This window comes from Cucurbita pepo, chromosome 19 (assembly GCF_057944985.1).
Source record: "Cucurbita pepo subsp. pepo isolate OVF chromosome 19, ASM5794498v1, whole genome shotgun sequence".
Taxonomy (NCBI): Eukaryota; Viridiplantae; Streptophyta; class Magnoliopsida; order Cucurbitales; family Cucurbitaceae; genus Cucurbita; species Cucurbita pepo.
This window is the reverse complement of record NC_141816.1, coordinates 973,153-991,395: the sequence shown is the minus strand read 5'-3', so window position 1 is coordinate 991,395 and position 18,243 is coordinate 973,153. Positions and strand designations below refer to the sequence as shown.

Genomic DNA, 18,243 nt, shown 5'->3' with positions numbered 1-18,243 from the left:
AACCTCTTAAATAGTCTCTATGATCGATGATCGAATAAAACCCTCGAGACTATTTACGAGTTTTAGCAGACTAAATTCTTTCTTTCTTCAAACCATAGGAACCAAATCTTCGTCTTCAGAAATCGTAGAGCATACTAACAAATAGCTGACCATAAATAAATGAAGCCTGTTTAGCTTCCTTCAAAATTCTCTGGCATATTCATCAAAAAGATACTCATACTAAAATTTCTTGAAATAAAGAAGTAACAAATCAACAATTCCAATAGTTTCAACAGCCTTCTCCAAGCATAACAAGGACTAATATACGAACTAGCTTACATCTAGTGGACGAAAAACATCAGCACTATAATTTACTACAATAGAGAAGTGTTGTAACAAAATTAAACTACTTGAGAGATTATGGAGAAAGGGGCCGAAGGGGCAAAAGAAAGTTGAATATCTTTGTATCTCGACGATGTCTTGATCTTCAAATACAAATCGGAGGGTTTTCTATAGAAAAAGTTCTGGCTCGCAGGCAAAGCCATCAATCCACGGCAGCATAAGTCACAGGTTCTCTCGGCCTCAACGACGATGCTCAACCCATTACGGTATACAGGGAACGATTCAACTTAGCTGATTCATAAGAAGTAATCTGGCGTTCTACGGGTGACATCAGGTTCTCCTCTTCTGGGTGCTGGCTCAAACTGAGAGAAACGACATATAAAGAACAGAGCCAATCATTCAGCTATGGATATACTTATATTATTGCTGAAAGAAGACAAGGATATGGTTTGTTTGTGCATTTATCATCTTTATGCAAGTTCCTGTGCAAGTGAGAAAGAGACCTGGATAAATGTATGACTCCTGCAGTCATCAACCTCTAAAATTGAAGCCATGTTCCCACAGCGATAACAATAGTTCGGCGCACTAAAAATCGTAACCACCTTTTGTTCCTGTTCAAACATAAGGGTCATCATACCAGAAACCTTTAAATCCATAAAACAAGAATAGAATCAGAGATTTATAGGGTGAGAAATTATTGAACAAATGTATTACATGAGCCCAGTTAAATCCATCCATGACCAGCTGATGAGCTCTAGCTATTAACTTGAGATTATTCATGTGATTGAATTGTTCAGATATGTCCTGCAAAGTAGAATATGAAATGTCAGATGGGAAACCCCTTAATTTTCCTTCTATTGGCATAAGGATCAAAGGCAAGTGTGAATAACATACACCTTGATGCATGGTTAGAAATTACCTGGCCAAATGTATACCCAGCGCCTCGAGGTGAAATCCCCCAGCCACATCGATCATCTGGATCAGACCATAACAAGTCACACATTGGGCCTTCATGTGGAACCTCTTGAACACGGTCAAAGTTTCGAATGTTATCAAGGGTTTCAATGGATGGGGACAACCCACCATGTAGGCAAAATATTTCAGACTCAACCTGAAAAGGGAAAGTAAGAGCCAACGGATGAAACAATTGCATCAATAAGAGGCTGCTTGATTATAATTTTATTCAGTTTTCTGCTATTGATGGTAATGTAAAAGTACTGACAATTAGTTTGTTTTATGATCCATTGATAGTAATGTAAAACTATTTCCTTTTGGGATTTGCCCATGCACTATTACTATCTTACTCATTAACCAAAATAGAGAAACTAAAAGAAATAGTTCTCAAATTTTGGCTTTGGTTTTGAAATTTAGCTTCAGCAGAAGTATTTTTAAAAAGGAAATATAACATCAATTTATTTTCCAAAAACGAAGAGACTACATGGGCAATCCCAAAAGGATCAACCCACCAAAAATGAACCAAAAAACGTTCAGGATGTTGAGGATGAGAAACAGAAACCAAAAAGGAGGTTAAACCTAACCACAGTCCACACCTCCCCAAAGATTCTCCTATTTCTCAAAGCCAAATGTTCCACAACAAGGCAAGGAACACCACCTCCTCCAACATCAAGCGACAACATTTATCACCAGCCAAAAGCACATTGAAGATCTCCCCAAAAAAAAGTACCATAAATCAAAGATGCAAAATTCTCCATAGTACATGATCCAACAGGCTCATTATAAAATTAATTATTTCATATCCTGTCCTTCAATCACATGAAATATACATACAATGTAAGGAGAGGCAATCAAGAAACATGTCACGACATGTTGGTTCAAGAAGGTAAGTTGTGTAATAAAAGCAATAAGTTACAGTGATGCCCAAAAAAAAATCACTAACCAAGGCAGTCAAAGGAAAATAGTCAAAAAGATCTGTAAACGTCTTCCATACATTAGCATTGCCATACCTGCAGTTACAAAAGAAAAAGGATCTCACTGCCATAGATTTTTGCAAGAGAATCAAGAACAAATGGCCTTCACAAATGCAATTCTAAATAACACCAGGGGTAATCACAGATTGAAATTAAATTTTACTGGCAAACTGTGACAAAATAAAGACTTTACTACAGATAGATCATAAAAGGAAGTAATTTTTTCAAGAAGAAATTGGATATCCTTCAAAGATTCTGTCTCATGTCTCCCCTCTCTTTCAAAGAATCTGTGGAAAGAAAGAAATCAGAGAATATTTGCAGAAACAACACAGACCTACACAAAACTTTTCGACAATGTCGTTTACCAAGCTATATCTTGGTGTAAACTGTCTAATATTTTTACTTCCTATAGATATATCTCCCTCATTGCAAATTGGGAAGGTCTTTTGTAAACATCATGGATTATACATCCCTCTTGTAAATTTCACTCATCAATGCAATTGTCTCTTATAAAAAAAAAAAATAATAAATGTCTCCCCTCTCCTTCATGATAGAATAGACCAGCATCAATTATCTGAGGTTGTAACACCGGCCAACTAGGGCAATGGCATAACAAATCAAAGTTGAACACTAATATGGGAGTTGCACTCATGTGTCAAGTCATGGCCATTTAAAAACATGTCAAGTTTTGTAATTACTTGCTTGGACTTAATTCTTTTGGACTGGAGCCCTTTTTTGTATAGCTATGGCCGTTTAAAAACATGTCCAGTTTTGTATACTTGCTTGGACTTATTCTTCTGGACTGGAACCCTTTTTTGTATAGCTATTCATTGTGGCTACTTTTTCAGGCTTCTCTTTTGTATGCCCCTCTTGTTTCTTTCATGTTTCACCATGAAAACATGGTTTCTTATAATAAAAATATATATATGTTTAAAAACAAAACCATGGATAGAAGTTAGCGGGATTCTTGTTTTTTCTTTTTTCTTTTTTTTTTTTTTTTTTTTTTTTTGTAAGGATGACAGTGCTATAACCAATAATTTGATCGTCACAGTTGAAAGTTTTGAAGTAACATCTGGTCTAAAGATAAATTGGGAAAAATCAGTGATTAATGAGATTCATTTGGAGGAATTTCGATTGGTCACACATGGCAATTGTCTACATGGTAAAATAAGTGCCTTGGTTTACACACACACACAAAACAAACAAACAAAAATGACCATGGACCTTTTGTCTCTCTCAAAAGATTCATTTGCGAAGAAAGCTTTAACTGAGTCCAGCCTTGTTTCTTGTACTCACATTCTATGCAGTGAACTTGCCACATGATGCCCAACAAAGGCACTTCCTAAAATTCCCCATCCGTTTGAAGTTAATTCATCAGATCCCCACAAATAACTTCATTATTTCAACCTAGTAATTGTAAAGATAACCAGATTCGTTGATCTAAAACATTAGTTTCCATAAATTGCATCAATGTTTTCAATTGGTCATTGATTTCTTTTCTCCAACGCTAATACTACTCAGCCCAAGAATCAAGCATCAGTGTATACTAACCCTACAGTGTCATTGATCAAACAAATTATCCCCCAACACTCAACACACACACACACACACACACACAAAGAGAGAGAGAGAGAGAGAGAGAGAGAGAATATACAACTCACTTCCTTAAACATTCGTCATAAAAGCCATAAACCTGAGTGATCTGAGAACCAAAAAGGAGAGAAGATGAAATGGTGCAAGTTAATTCAAGTGTTTAACGTTATTTTGAACATCTAATTTAAATGAAACAAATCCCAAAAAACAAGACAAATCTAGTGTGTAAAATCATACCTGACGACTCTCATGATTTCCTCGTAGAATGGTAATCCGGTGAGGATAACGAACCTTTAGAGCCACTAATAACTGGAGGAGTATGGCAGACAACCATATATATTAGATCAAATATATCATCCAGCCAGAGCATATACGTCTTACATTATACATGATTTCTTATTAAAAAAATTATTACAAAATTCATGGCTTGGTATGGGATATATGGATGCCTTAACAGAATTATGAACTAGGAAAATCACATAAATCTGTTTTATGTGCTTACCGTGACAGTTTCAACAGAATAATATCCCCGGTCCACATAATCTCCCATAAACAGATAATTGGTGTCTGGACACTGTTACAATATTATGTAATGAGTTATATATTCAGACCTGATGCAGAGGATGCTCAAAAGAAGTCAACTCACAAAATATTTGTCTATAAGTAGAGAAGTAAGTAGAATTTTGAACAACAATCTTCCTTTTCTACTCTTAATTTTATTTTCACCAAAGATGAACCCTAAATAATTCAAGGTTTAAATTAGTTCCAAAACTTTCATTTTAACATTCAAATGTTTTGTGTTAGTCCCTAGCCGAGAAAACCTTATACAGTTAAAACATTGATTATGTCAAGTAATCATCAAAGAAGGAAAGATATCCTTTGGCCAAACTAGGTCAAAACACTCCTTCGGAACTAAAAGAAATGTGTAGAATTTTTAATCACGTGGAAGGAATTTTAAGGCTTTGTTAAAGTGAGCTACTTTTTTTGCTAATTGGAGTTCTCTTAAAATATAGTAATGCTTAAAAAATATAAAAAAAATAATAACTACCAAATTAGCTTTTTTAATTTCCCTTGGCTTTCAGGACAGTAATATATATCTCATCTTCATTCCATTTTTCAGCAGTAAAAAGAAAAATCTTTCTTGAAATAAAATTAATGAATTTTAAAATAGCATAACTTGTACCTTCCCTCCAATTAGGAAAAGTTCTGCAAGGTCATGAAATTGTCCATGAATATCTCCGCATATTGTAACTGGACTCTTCACAGGCTGAATGAGAAGAAAAAAAGAGGATTCCATGGATAAAAGAAGCACAAGAAGTCTGATATAGTAATCATGAAAAGTTGAAAACCAAATAATTATGTGCTACTCCTGCAATTTAAAATTGAAAGGGAATTTTGAAATGCTAGTATTCTACTATAAACTCAACTTCAATTCCTTTTGTCAGATGAGAATAAGTTGTATAAATATATTTTTTATAAGAAAAAAATTGTATTAACAATAAAAATAACAAAGGGGAGGGGGGGCCTATGTAACAAAAAAATGTTGGTTATCAAAGGCAATGAGTAATAAAATGAAGAATAGTTGACCAAAATGTCTTGCTCCAAATGAATTGGTTATGAATTTGCATTCTAACTTCTCGAAAATTGAAATGATGCGAAAGATCGATGATGACCAACCATTACTACAAGGCCTGTATGATATAACTGCAATAAATAATAGAAACAATATATACAATACAGGCCACTGGTGCAGCATGAAGACAGAACTTGTGAACATGGAAGACCTCTAGTTTTAAGATGTGTATCTTCCACCGGTAAAAGGGCCCCAAATCAAGACACAAAAAAGGAACATCATCATAGATGGATCATAGAATAAAAGGTTTGAAGGCACAAATGTAATACCTGTACATTGCTCTCATCCATTAGAACCTCTTTGGCTTTGTCACATAATGCCCTAACCTACTTCAACAAAGAAACCATGTTATTTTTATTTCCAAATGTGTCAAGAGTCAAAATCACCAAATTTGGGGCATGCCACAAGGTACAAAACCATGCTAAAGTCAATCAAAAGCTCGTGAAATATGACATCCTGTGCACCGCAAGCTATGGCGTCTCTCTAGAACTCCCTTCATAATCAATTTTTGTAATCACACCCGTTTAATTATTCTTGCTAAGGGGAGCGGCTTTCTATAATCTTCTCGAGTTTATTTAGGATTTCATATCCTCTTATAATGAACTATCCAGTGAGTAATTAATGAAGCGTGCATTCCAATTTCCAAGAAGAAGGGAATAATAAAATAAAGGCAATACATCTGGATTCAGGAAGGTATCATAAACATTGTTGAAACTCGTTTCTAAATTTAAATGAAAGATAACAAGACATCTAAATCTAAATGGCAAGAGCAATAAATAGTGCTGTTAATTTAGTTACCCCTCCAGACCACTTGTTGAAATAGGCATATTACTGATATATACAAAAAGCACTGCTTCAAACATATCGAAATCTCCATACATCCTAGCACCAACTCCATTTTCATGTCAACAACATGCCAATCGTGATGTCAAAAAAGAAATCCACTCCCACCATCATACCTAAATCTATCGTTGAGTACCCGAAACACAAAACCAAAAATTTTCGACCCAATCAAACAGCAGCCTCCCAACTAGCTCCGCTCTTTCAATCCACAAGATTCAATCACCATCTTCTACTAAAGGCACCCAATCACAGTAGCAAGATCTCCCAGTAATGACGACCAGAAAACAAAGAAAAAGGGAGAGATAGACCCAAAGATTCAAAAATCAAACCCCCCATCTTCCACAGTTTCTTTTTTAGGTCAAGAAGCAAGAATCAGCCGAATCGAACCCTCAAAGAAACTAGAACAAAAGAAGATCAATCGATAAACGGAACCTGTTGCTCGGAGAGCGGCTTGCACTGCATGAGCTGCGAGATCTGCTCGTCGAGGCAGCTGTTGGCCTCGGACAACATCGAATCCGTGCCCATACCCGCACCCGAATGAGGCGGCCAATGTCTGAAGGTCCGGCAGGGACGTGAGACTCCACTGCAGCGACGGGCAGTGGACAGAGAGAGAGAGAGAGAGAGAGAGAGAGAGAGAGAGAGATGGGGTGCGCGTGAGAGAGAGAGCGAGTGGGAGAGAAATGAGGTTGAATTATAGAAACCGGCAATGGCGAGGTGTGAGTGTGCGTGTGTTGTGATTGAGAATGACAATGGATTGAGTGGAGGGAAATTAATTATAATTTATATTTATATTTATAATTATAATTAAACGTAATTGATTCTATTCCGATGTGGGAACCTTCATGAAAGCTCACATGTTGACCACCAATCGGAAGACGCCACGTCAATGCCCCTAATCATTACAAATAAATAATTTCTTCAATTTTAACTTTATTACTATAAAAGCCAAAATTCATTCAAAATTCATTTTATAATACCTTTCTAATGGAGCTTTCTTTTCTTTTTTTTTAATAAAAAGTAATTAAAATTCTAGCCTAATAATTGTATGAATTTATATTTTCTAAATACAAAAATAATTGCAAATACGTAAGCATTTTAAAGTTAAATATGAGTTTATTATTTTATTAATATTTTGAATATATCAGTGGTATATAATATATTAATCAACATTCGTACAAAATAAACACATGAATTTATTATCTTAGTTGTATTATCTTGGTTGTACTTTCCGTATATCGAAAGTATTTCGAACATCAATTAGCATTCCGTTGAGGTAAGGGTGCAAGAAATCAAGCTAAACTGACTCATTCAATTTGGTTTGGTTTAGATTATGACCACACAAATGGATTGAAAATGAGTCGTGATCCTTACCCTGCACGACTTATAGTCAATCTACGATCTCCATCAAGTTAATATCATTTTATGCCTATGCTTACTATCTTGTAGTTCAAGAACCAAACTTTTAACCTTTCGAACATATAGGTTCCTAAACTACTCAAGTTATATTATAATGCACTTCAACGAAGATTTGAACATCTAACATTTAGACAATTGTAAGGGCTTTTATGAAATGACTTCTTGAGTGTTTAAAAACATCTTCACTTAAAAGAACTTTTTTTTTTAAGCACTTGGAAGTCATTCCATATCGATCTCAAATATTTTAACAAAGTGAGATATGCTCGTGTTGGCAAGGGTTAGATTTTGGTTTAAATCCGCCCCTTAGATTTGGACTTCCATCTAAGGGGTTGACAGTTCTATTAGCGGATGCATCTATAACTGTTTCGCAAAACGCAAAATCATAACAAGGAGTTGGGAACCAAATTCTATTACCAGAGCAAGAAACAAGAAACAATGCATGCTTGTTTACGTATCTTGGACCAAAACATCACTTAATACTGAACTAATTAACATTGCTTCAAAACTTTGTGTTGTCCAACTTGTGTAGAAAATATAATTGATAGTACTGATAGAAAAGCAGAAACAAAGGTCACAACGCCTACGATTTTAGCATTAGATCGTTTACCTGCTGGTATCGACCATGTTAGGTCTGCCTTTGCATCATCACTTTGCAACTTAAATAAACAGCTCCTATTATGTGGCTTTTCCTGTATGCTACACTGCAAAAACAAGTCCGGAGCCTTCAATCTAACTTCGACATAACCGCTTTCATCTAATGGCTGCAGAACAGCAAGAAAATATGTTACGAGTCCATTTAAGCACGGAAACAACACGGCTCGAATATAGTGAAACATTAAGCTGAAAAAATCTAGGACATGAATTCGAACATGTTGTTACCGCATACATCTTTACAATTCATTTCATATATTTCAATGTTCTCATGCTACAATCGTCAGCTGTCAAATTTCTAAATGATTTAACATCTTAACTACAAGCAAATTTGAGGTCAATTAAGCCAAGCATTTGTGTGTTTTTCACTCTCAAAATGTGAGATCCCACGTCGGATGAGATCCCACGTCAGATGGGGAGAAGAACGAAGCATTATTTATAAATGTATGAAAACCTCTCCCTAGTAGACGTGTTTTAAAAACTTAAGGGGAAGCCTGAAAGGGAAAGCCCAAAGAGGATAATATCTGCTAGCAGTGGGCTTAGGCCGTTATACACAATGTTGTCACCAACAAAGTGTAAGAAACTTGTTCATGGTGGTTAACAAGGGTTTGACACGTGTCCAATGAATGTCAGACCCAGTATTCAATTTGTTCAATTAGTTTTTGATAGTGTCTATTGTGCTAAGCAAAAATCTAACACGTGTCCTCGTAAGTGTTGGAGTATAAACATGGATACGTTATCTGAACTTATATGAGATAAACTAACGCAAAGAACTTGTTAAATTACATTCTATCCAATGACGCCAGATCCTTCATAATGAACTTCAATAAAAACCATGTCACCTAGGATGATTATTCTAAAAGATACTTCAGGCTTACCGGATATCGTGAATGTAAAGGCAGATCAATGCTGAACTCAAGCAAATTCTTGTTGTGTGAAAAAATATTGAGACCAACGTCCTTGTGAACCTCGACAACAGAGAGGTTGGAGAGGACTGAAGGCAATTCCAAATTTGTATCTCCAAAAACGGCTACATCACTAAATACTGCAAAAAGAAGATAAAATAATAAGAAAAGAGTTGAACCTATTACATACATAGTGACAGCAATACCATTTGCTGCAAATTATGAAAAGAAACCAAGAGATATCAATATGTTTTACCAGCACGATGAAGAAGATGTTCCAATTCAAATGGGTCAGCAAAAACTCCCGATAGCAGTCGTTCGATGATAATAATCTTGCAATGGTGTGTGTGAACATGAGGTATGGGTTTTTTGATGTTGAATTTGATGGTCGATGAAAGTTGACGGTGAGAACCTTCGCCCTTAATCTTCAACAGGATCGAGAGACTTAGCACAGTATTTAGATCACATGGTAGAACTTGACATATGTTGACAGGAAGATCTTGCGTCAGGAAATCATCAAAAAGTGAATCAATGAAGCTTTCGTGCTTTCCGTAATACGATTCCATAATATACCTTCCAACCTGGCAAATTAAGTACAAGAGTAAGAAATGAAATACAAAAATAAGCTTGTGAAGATGAACAAAACCAGTGTCTTCAGAACATTTATGATGCTCTCCCACCAAAAAGACATCAAATAATATCAAAGACTTAATTCATCCCATTGACTTAGCTACATTTAAATTAAGAGGGACAAGATAAAAAAAAAATTCACATTTTTTTATAAGGTCACAATCCAGAAACAGAGAGAGTGCAAAGTTATCTAAGCCATGAGTGCTTACAACAACAATAACAATTAAGTTTCTACTTAGTCTGAGACTCTGAAATAGGTTTTTAGGGATAATAACCACAGAGATTATAGCTATTTTCAAGATCATGCACTTTTACGTTTACTTATGCAATTTTCTGTCAGGATTGCGAAGTGCAAAAGCATTTCAATGAAGTTACCAAAACTATGGTTTGACAGGAATACAATGATTTTTCGGGGATGTTCTCTCCATTTTAGATCGCTTTTTGGATTTAATTTTATTTTATGCTTTGTTTTGGTGTAAGACTAAACATCCTTTTAGAGATTATAGCCATCATATTTGATCTAATTGGAGAACTCTTTTGTAATTAGCCTCTTGGGGCTAGGAGCCCACTAAGCTCCTAGTATTTCATTTATAGATGAAAATGTTTCTCCTCTCTAAAAAAAAAAAAAAAAACTTGCGGCTACACCTCCCGCTTTGTCAGGTATACTACGAAGAAAGACATGGATCGGTAGAAAATACCATTCCGGCACAATATGAGGTGGGGTGGGCATCGGATTAGAAGGTATATAATTGTCAGGATGCCCCAAAACATTAGGAGCATAAAAATTCAAATGGAAAAAAAGATAGCAAAAGCTACCCAACCTACTACATCCACCAAAACTATGCTTTCCTGCAACAATGATTACTTTAAACTAAAATATTACTAACGTATTGAGGTGTCTTGTTGATTACTTGATGGTGCACAACATTCCAACAGAAAGATCAATGTAATGATCTCTCCCTTTTCAAGTTGCCAATGACTAATAGCACTCAGATTAACCCCTTTTGATAGTCCTCCAAGTATTATCAACTTATATCCAATCTTAAAACGAAGAATATGCTTTGCAACATTAAAGCCGAGTATATTTAATACTGTGACACAACGGATAATGGTGAAAATACTAGTTCACTGTGGGATGTATTCAAGATGGCCTCCTCTCCAGTGGAAGCCTAACCTCTAAGTTAGCAGAAGGCCAATCCAAGACCCACAAGAGAGAACAAACGCTTTTGTTTAAACTTCACGATATTCATTACCTCCTCATCCTTTTTATTTATTTAAAAAAACGAGTATATCTTCTTTCCCAAGATTTATAAAAATTGCAGGAAATATATTGCTGGTCCAAATCTACAAGTATAACCAAATTGAGTACTCTTCCTATTCAACCTCCATGCTTTACTAACTAGCAAGTTGTATTCAAGAAGCATCAAAATGAGATGCAGTGAATCCTTTTTCAACTCATAATGCACGCATGATAAAACCCCAAACCCTTCCCGAAACAGCTTTAGGATCTGATTCAATATACATCCTTCCTACTTTTCATGTCAATTTGAGAATGAAAAGAAGAAAAAATCTTTAGGAAAAAGGATGTTAAAAAAAGAAAGACCACAATTTTTATACAAAAACTAGATGGAGCAAGAGTTCAGTATCACTGAGAGATAAAACCCAATGGAATAATTTTAACCTAAACCCAACATGTAACAGCTCTATATTAACACCAAAAAATAGCGAGATTTACTGGAACTAATATAGCACATGAAGAAGTCACACATACAGTATTATAATTTGCACATAAAATCTAATAATTGCAAAATGATAAAGAGTCGAGGAACATGAATTACTAGGACTGACCTTACTAGCGTGTGAAATGCCATCAAGGCAAGAGCCAAATACAGGGTAGAATATAAATGAAATTCCCAACAACAAAGAAATATAAACAGGAATGCTTGGCTTGGCCTTCATCACATAACTGAAACAAAACAAGAAAAAAAATGTTATGGTTCGAATGCTTATCTGAAGGCCTATATAACATGTTCCGTAGTGGACGAACAAGAACAGGGGTCAATGTTTTCCAGAATTATAGTATAATTCATACTGATTTGAGTATATCTGGCCAAAGTAGAAATCTTCTTTTGGATCTGTCTTGGATGTTCAAGCTTTGTAAGTAAAAGAAAAATGGTAACTTTTAACTTTTAGAAACTCTAGATAGGTTGTCTTCGATCAAGCCATCCTACCATAAGTGAATGTAGCTTCCATTTCCCACCCTGAAAACTAAAATCTTCTCCTTAAATTTTGGGCATCAAGCACTACAATTCACATGACGGCTGTAACAGCCCAAGCCCACCGCTAGCAGATATTGTCCGCTTTGAACCGTTACATATCGTCGTCAGCCTCACAGTTTTAAAACGCGTCTGCTAGGGAGATGTTTCCATACCCTTATAAGAAATGCATAGTTCCCCTCTGGGATCTCACAACGGCTATGAAACAAGCCATTTGAATCCGATCCCAACTTATGTTCATTGACTTTATGTCTTCTCAAAGGAACCTCCATAACCATCTTCACAGGAAGGCTTCATTTATTTTCTAGAGTTATCAATTAACCCTCTCTGTCCAATCTAAGAAGGTTAGTTTCCAGTTTAACCAAATGACTTCGCACCAGTTGGGCTCCTCCCAAGTAGAACAAACCAGCAAACATGTTTACTACCACGTGATCATTCTATTGGTCTACTTAATTTCCATATTAACAGGGACCATATGAGAAACCAATTTCAAATCTCAGAAACTAATTAAAAATCAATCCAAATTGTGGGCATCCAAAATCGATAGAAACCAAATGTGTTAGTTTTTTAACCCCATGGACGTATTTTACAGATTTGGATTTCTGATTATAAGTTCCCTTGCTCTACATCTTTGTGTGCGATGAGCAAATTCGTATCCTGACAAGGCACTAGATAAGCAACGATACATTCTAGAATTAAAAGGCGGGAAAATAGAATTTTTGTATTCAGTCAAAGCACAGTTTAATTCAGTGGAAATTAAAGTTTTCAGAGAAGAAATGGAACTCACACTCCACCGGCAACTAGAAATTTGCAGGTGCTAAGCAGAGTATAACAGGATGCTTCGACGTTGCAAGCTTCGCCTCCTCAGCCAAGTTTACGATCGTGGAAACAGCCGATTCACTTCGTTCGTCGTCCTCTGAGATCGAGGGAAGATGACGTGGATAGGGTGGGGGTGTGGAGAGGAATAAACCAATATTGTTTATAATCATACCAATATATTTATTTTTTCTTTTTATTTTACAATTTACTTATTAAACTGAAAAAAAATATATATATATATATACTACTGGTAGCTTTAGCCCAGATGTTTTTAGAAGCTGACTTCCAAAAGCTTTTTCAAGGAGTCGCCTTCATCCGTTCGACATCTTCTCCTTCCATCGAAGAAGAAGATTCAATATACAACCTCAATGATCCATTATTGGATTTCCAACCACCAGGTGTCTTATCGTCACCGGCAATCCGTCTTTAAGCTATTTAAAATAAAATAAAAATTTATGCTTTCCACGGTAAATTATTTACTTTTTACTACTTATGCTTTCCGTGGTAAAAACTCTTATGTTTTCCGTCGTAAAACGAAGGAAAATCACAACGAATGAACACAAAATAGCAGAGAACAACGATCGATGAACATGTCGGTGGCCAAGAATAGAGGAGACGGTAAAAAAAGAGTGAAACGTACAAATAAAAAATAAAATCATTATAATATAAACACGTGTACATATACGACTTCTATTATAATATATAGACGTAATATAAAATAATAATATTCAACCATTAATAAATTTACCACAGTAACTAATTTGAAAACTAATAATTTTCAAGAACATTAAAACTAATTTCTGAATTAAAATTATTTTAATCTTCGAAAATCAATATATAAATAATTAAATTATGTTAATAAAGTAGCATGGTTATATAAATAAACTAGAAAAGGTTAAAAAACCATTTTTTTTTTTCAGTTTAATAAGTAAATTGTAAAATAAAAAAATAAAAAATAAATAAAAGAAAGAGGAAAACCTATCTCCTTCACTGTGCTCCACGGTTTTTCTTCTTCTTCTTCACGCCGTCGTTAGTGCCGCCGCCGTCTCTCCCGTTCACTGCTGCCGTCGTCGTCGTCTTCGTCGTCTTTCTTCCGTTCGTGCTGCCACAGCCTCCCTCCTAGTGGTCTGTACCGACTCTCTACTCTCTCGTTCATACTGGTATTCTCCTAATCTCCATCTGTCTTTCTTCTCACTCGAAAACCGCAGTTTGGACCTTGTCTAATGAATGAATGGAGAAGTTGTTTGATTCTTTTTTTAATTGACCATAGCCGAATAGCAACGAAAAAAACAGCTAGGACGTGATCTGTATATTTCTTCTTAAAATTGAAGTTCGCTCCCTCTATTAACCAATTATACTTTGAATTTGTGGAAGTAAGAGAATGAAGCTAGACATTTTATTTTACTGGAATACGAATCAATCACTGTGAGCTGATTAAAAACATGAGTCCAGACATATTTTTCAGTTATTCATAGGAGTAATCATTCAGTTATATGTTAATGAAATAATTACTGTGTTCTATGAATGTGGATCATTTTTTATAAATTAAGACAAAAGGTAGCTGATAAGGAATCAACCCAGGGAAACTCTAATACCAGAGAAAGTTCTAGTACCAAATGATGAGGAATCATTACTAGGGAAGTAAGATTCGGATTACCTTGTTGATCGAATATCTCATGGTAAGAATACTTGTTTGAGATTCGAATCACTCCACAAGTAAAGTCGATCATGTCGAGCTTGAATGATTCTAAACATGCAATCTAAACTATATAGAATTGCAAAGAAACTTAGTCATTGGCTAAAGGAAAGCATAAATGCTCATTTTACTACATTTTCTAAGTTTCCTTTACCAAAGACAACATACATGGCTTTATATAGGATGAGGCATTCCAAGAGTTGTAACTTTCATATTTTATGACCATAATTAGTTACTTTGTATACTTTATGATCATAATTAGCCACTATGTAAATAAGCCTTAAAATACACTAAAGAAACACCATAACTCTAAATTATCATCCACCCAAAATTTGTAACCATATAAGAATAAATGAAGCTTTATTCTTCTTTAATGTGGCATGAATTGCAACATCTTGTGATAATTTGAACAACATTTTCTTCACATCTTCTTTGAAGTTTATATTGCATGATTGATGTCTCGGTTCATAACATCAGCAGTTTATGATGATACTTAATTTGTTCTTTGTTCTCATTCGGGTTGCTATGTCTCTATCTTTATTGTTGGATTTTTTTTTTAACATTCCCCATTCTCTGGCTTTGTTTCAGTGATCATATGGCTGATAATAAAGGTATCATCATTAGCACCTCAGAAGCAAGTTTAAACAACTTTAAAATCACAAAGGGGGATAGACTCATATTAAGGGGTCTGAAGTTTCACGGTTATCATGGAGTTCACCTTAAAGAAAAGGAAATGGGACAAACGTTTTTGGTGGATGTGGATGCTTGGTTGGATCTCCGGGCAGCTGGAAAATCTGATGACTTGAATGATACTGTAAGCTACACTGCAATTTATCGGTGAGTACTTTGTGTTAAGCCTCTTTCTGTAAGATTTCTAATATGATTCAATGGACTGGTGTGTATTACTATACGTCTGTTATCTGCATTGTGAGTGTTATCTATAGTCTTGCAATTATTTGATCACTACTCTTTCATATTTCTTAATGAAAGCATGGTTTCTTCTTATTATTATTTTTTAAAAAAACAATTATTTGATTAACTTCTATATTCGTCCTTGAAGTTTGGCGACGGTGGCTTTAGGAGGTAGGAAGCAGGCTATTTATATTTGTAGGCTATACAATATGGTAAATTAAAGTGACCATCCAAACACTTGAATCATGGTCTTTCTATAGTCATGGCAAATAAAAGATGTCATTTACATGTGATTGGGAATGCTTACAAGCTCTTTCTATTGTTTTCATAAATTTACTTAGCTCAAACATCAATCTTTGGAATGTCCAAGAATTAGCTGGGAAAAAACCTGCAACTCAAGATGCTCTCTCTCTCCCCTCCCCGACCCCATAAACACTAATTTCGGCTGCCATTAATCACCAGCAACAACCCCTCCCAGAATGGAGTCACTCTAAGTGTTCCATTTCCATTTATCGGATCTTTTCTTTGTCTTTCTATGAGGAATCTCATGGAAGTTGAACCTTGATCAAAGAGATTGGTCGTGCTTCTTCCCAAGTTGAATTTCATGGAAGGCGAAAATAACACACTTTCTGTTCTAGACTGATTCTTAGTCGCCAATGAAAGTTGGGACTGCACAATTGTGAAGGGTTGAGCGTACCACTTTGGACCACTATCCTCTATCCTTGAATTTTGGAAATATCTCCTGGGGACCATGTCTTTGCGTTTGAAAGTTCTTGGCTAAACCATAAAGATTTCAATTTGAATTGGGAAATCGTGTGGAACTGGAATCAACAATCGAACATAAGATGGCCCGAACATGTGTTCATGATAAAACACAAGGGTCTAAAACCAATGCTACGAACTTGGAATCTTTCTCAAAGATCGAAGGCTTAACAAATCCAATCTTTGGTCGATCAAATAAAAGGTCAGTACAGAAGGGAGGATAATGGGTTTTTAACCCCTGACCAGCGAGCTACAAGGCAGTATTTAAGAGAGAGAAAAGATACCAGAATTAACTGCTTTGGATTCTACATGTTGGAGGAAGCGTTGTAAACTTTAATGGCTCAAAGAAGGGATGATGATAATACAAAGTTCTCTCATCATTTATTGGCGGCTAAAAAAGGCAAGAATTCAATTACTGAGGTGTTTTCTAAAGAAAGGGGTTAGCTTGCTTTCAGCTAATGAGATTGAGAATGAATTTATCGACTTCTTTCAGAAATTGTATACGGAAGACAATAAATTCAGATTTCTTCCTACAAATATTTATTGGATCCCGATGAATTAGTCTCAAGCCTTAAATCTTGAATGATGCCTTTCAGAAGAGGAAGTCCTGCATGCTGTGAATTCCTTGGGTTCAAGTAAGTCTCTTGGCCCCGATCGATTTACCGTGGCAAGAGAGGCTTACTTGCATAGAATCTTAATGCTCGCAACACAACTAATATTTGTTTTTGTTTCACTTATTTCATTTTATTAAAGTCGGTTTTTATGAGAACTTTTAAGTTACTCATTGTTTAGCTCCTTCCATGGCAAGAGAGGCTTGTTGTAAAAGAATGAGGGGATTTTGAACCTCATCTTTTCTTGCATAGTTGGATTCTATCATTCTATGTTAACGTTCCCAACACGAGGATAGCTCAATTGGTTAAGAACCCTCACATGTAAAAAATACCGTGTTAATGCTTTCTTGGATGTTATTAGTCGATGTTATGGTTCACTTTATGCAATCTAATGGACAATAACCAATAGCATATACTATTATTCTTAACGCTCCCAACATGAGTATGGCTCAATTGGTTAAAAACCCTCACATGTAAAAAGAAAATGCCGTGTTAATGCTTTCTTAGATGTTATTAGTGGATGTTATTATGCAATCTAATGGACAATGAACTTCAACCAATAGCATATAATCTAATGGACAATGAACTTCAACCAATAGCATATACTATTATGGATGTTGTTTCTGATAGGTTTTTTTAATGTTGAACAACAGCATAGCGAGGGAAGTTTTGACTGGACCATCACATGATCTTCTGGAATCAGTTGCAGAGGAAATTTCTTCAAAAATAATGATCGAGTACCATCGAATAACCACCGTTCGAGTGAAAATTGCGAAGCCTGATGTCGTTGTTGGTGGACCAATTGACTACTTGGGTATTGAGATTTTTAGAAGTAGAGATAAAGATGTGACAATCTAATGTGCTTGTTTGATCAAACAAATTCTGTATGAAAAGTAAAACAAAGTTCTATTATGATCATTTGTATTTTAGTTCTATTTTACATTGGGATGCTAAGGAATTTCGTTTCCAGTAATTTTGTGGGCTATTCCATACACGTTTTTCTGATACTTTTTACTGAACTTAAATTGTGTGTTTATTCTTTAAGTTTGTTTAGAAAATACTATTCTCTTGGTCCTTAAGGGATAAAAAAATGAAGTTTGAAAGATTAGCGGAGATGAATCGAAGTGACGACTCGAGCACTTTTCACGACAAGGTGTTTCACTAATAGCTCTACTCGAGGAAGAACGAGCTAGAAAAAGAAGCTGATTATCGGAGATGAATTGAAGCGATGACTCAAGCACTTTCCA

General features: G+C 35.4%; 3 protein-coding genes across 5 annotated transcripts; 1 reads left to right on the top strand and 2 right to left on the bottom strand.

The window, feature by feature from the left end:
* Positions 1 to 196: 196 nt before the first annotated feature.
* On the bottom strand, positions 197 to 7,060 carry LOC111781266 (serine/threonine-protein phosphatase PP2A-4 catalytic subunit). 2 transcript variants are annotated; one of them, XM_023661763.2, is made up of 11 exons: positions 6,751 to 7,060; positions 5,745 to 5,801; positions 5,026 to 5,109; positions 4,345 to 4,416; positions 4,080 to 4,151; positions 3,911 to 3,951; positions 2,219 to 2,285; positions 1,241 to 1,432; positions 1,036 to 1,125; positions 825 to 932; positions 197 to 683 (listed from the first exon to the last, which is right to left on the bottom strand). In XM_023661763.2, exons 1-11 carry the CDS (start codon positions 6,841 to 6,843, stop codon positions 618 to 620), a joined length of 942 nt encoding a protein of 313 aa, XP_023517531.1. In that variant the 5' UTR covers positions 6,844 to 7,060; the 3' UTR covers positions 197 to 617. The 2 variants fall into 2 exon arrangements, with proteins under 2 accessions (XP_023517531.1, XP_023517532.1); XM_023661764.2 differs by lacking the exon at positions 6,751 to 7,060 and adding an exon at positions 6,435 to 6,744.
* Positions 7,061 to 8,127: 1,067 nt separating this feature from the next.
* On the bottom strand, positions 8,128 to 13,179 carry LOC111781971 (phosphatidylinositol-glycan biosynthesis class X-like protein). The gene is given in 6 exon segments (XM_023662721.2): positions 8,128 to 8,266; positions 8,268 to 8,495; positions 9,264 to 9,430; positions 9,547 to 9,871; positions 11,769 to 11,886; positions 12,984 to 13,179. Coding segments are annotated over 5 exon segments (864 nt in total). The 5' UTR covers positions 11,880 to 11,886; positions 12,984 to 13,179; the 3' UTR covers positions 8,128 to 8,233.
* A 796-nt stretch (positions 13,180 to 13,975) lies between these two features.
* On the top strand, positions 13,976 to 18,003 carry LOC111781973 (dihydroneopterin aldolase 2). 2 transcript variants are annotated; one of them, XM_023662724.2, is made up of 3 exons: positions 13,976 to 14,140; positions 15,300 to 15,548; positions 17,650 to 18,003. In XM_023662724.2, exons 2-3 carry the CDS (start codon positions 15,307 to 15,309, stop codon positions 17,852 to 17,854), a joined length of 447 nt encoding a protein of 148 aa, XP_023518492.2. In that variant the 5' UTR covers positions 13,976 to 14,140; positions 15,300 to 15,306; the 3' UTR covers positions 17,855 to 18,003. The 2 variants fall into 2 exon arrangements, with proteins under 2 accessions (XP_023518492.2, XP_023518491.2); XM_023662723.2 differs by having other exon boundaries at positions 13,978 to 14,175.
* The last annotated feature ends 240 nt before the right edge of the window (positions 18,004 to 18,243 follow it).

Coding starts and splice junctions, on each gene's coding strand:
- LOC111781266 (XM_023661763.2), bottom strand. CDS start 6,843: ATGGGCACGGATTCGATGTTGTCCGAGGCCAACAGCTGCCTCGACGAG. Junction 4,152..4,344: donor ATTCTGTTGAAACTGTCACG/GTAAGCACATAA, acceptor ATACTCCTCCAG/TTATTAGTGGCTCTAAAGGT. Junction 1,126..1,240: donor CTGGGTATACATTTGGCCAG/GTAATTTCTAAC, acceptor TCTACTTTGCAG/GACATATCTGAACAATTCAA.
- LOC111781973 (XM_023662724.2), top strand. CDS start 15,307: ATGGCTGATAATAAAGGTATCATCATTAGCACCTCAGAAGCAAGTTTA. Junction 15,549..17,649: donor AGCTACACTGCAATTTATCG/GTGAGTACTTTG, acceptor GTTGAACAACAG/CATAGCGAGGGAAGTTTTGA.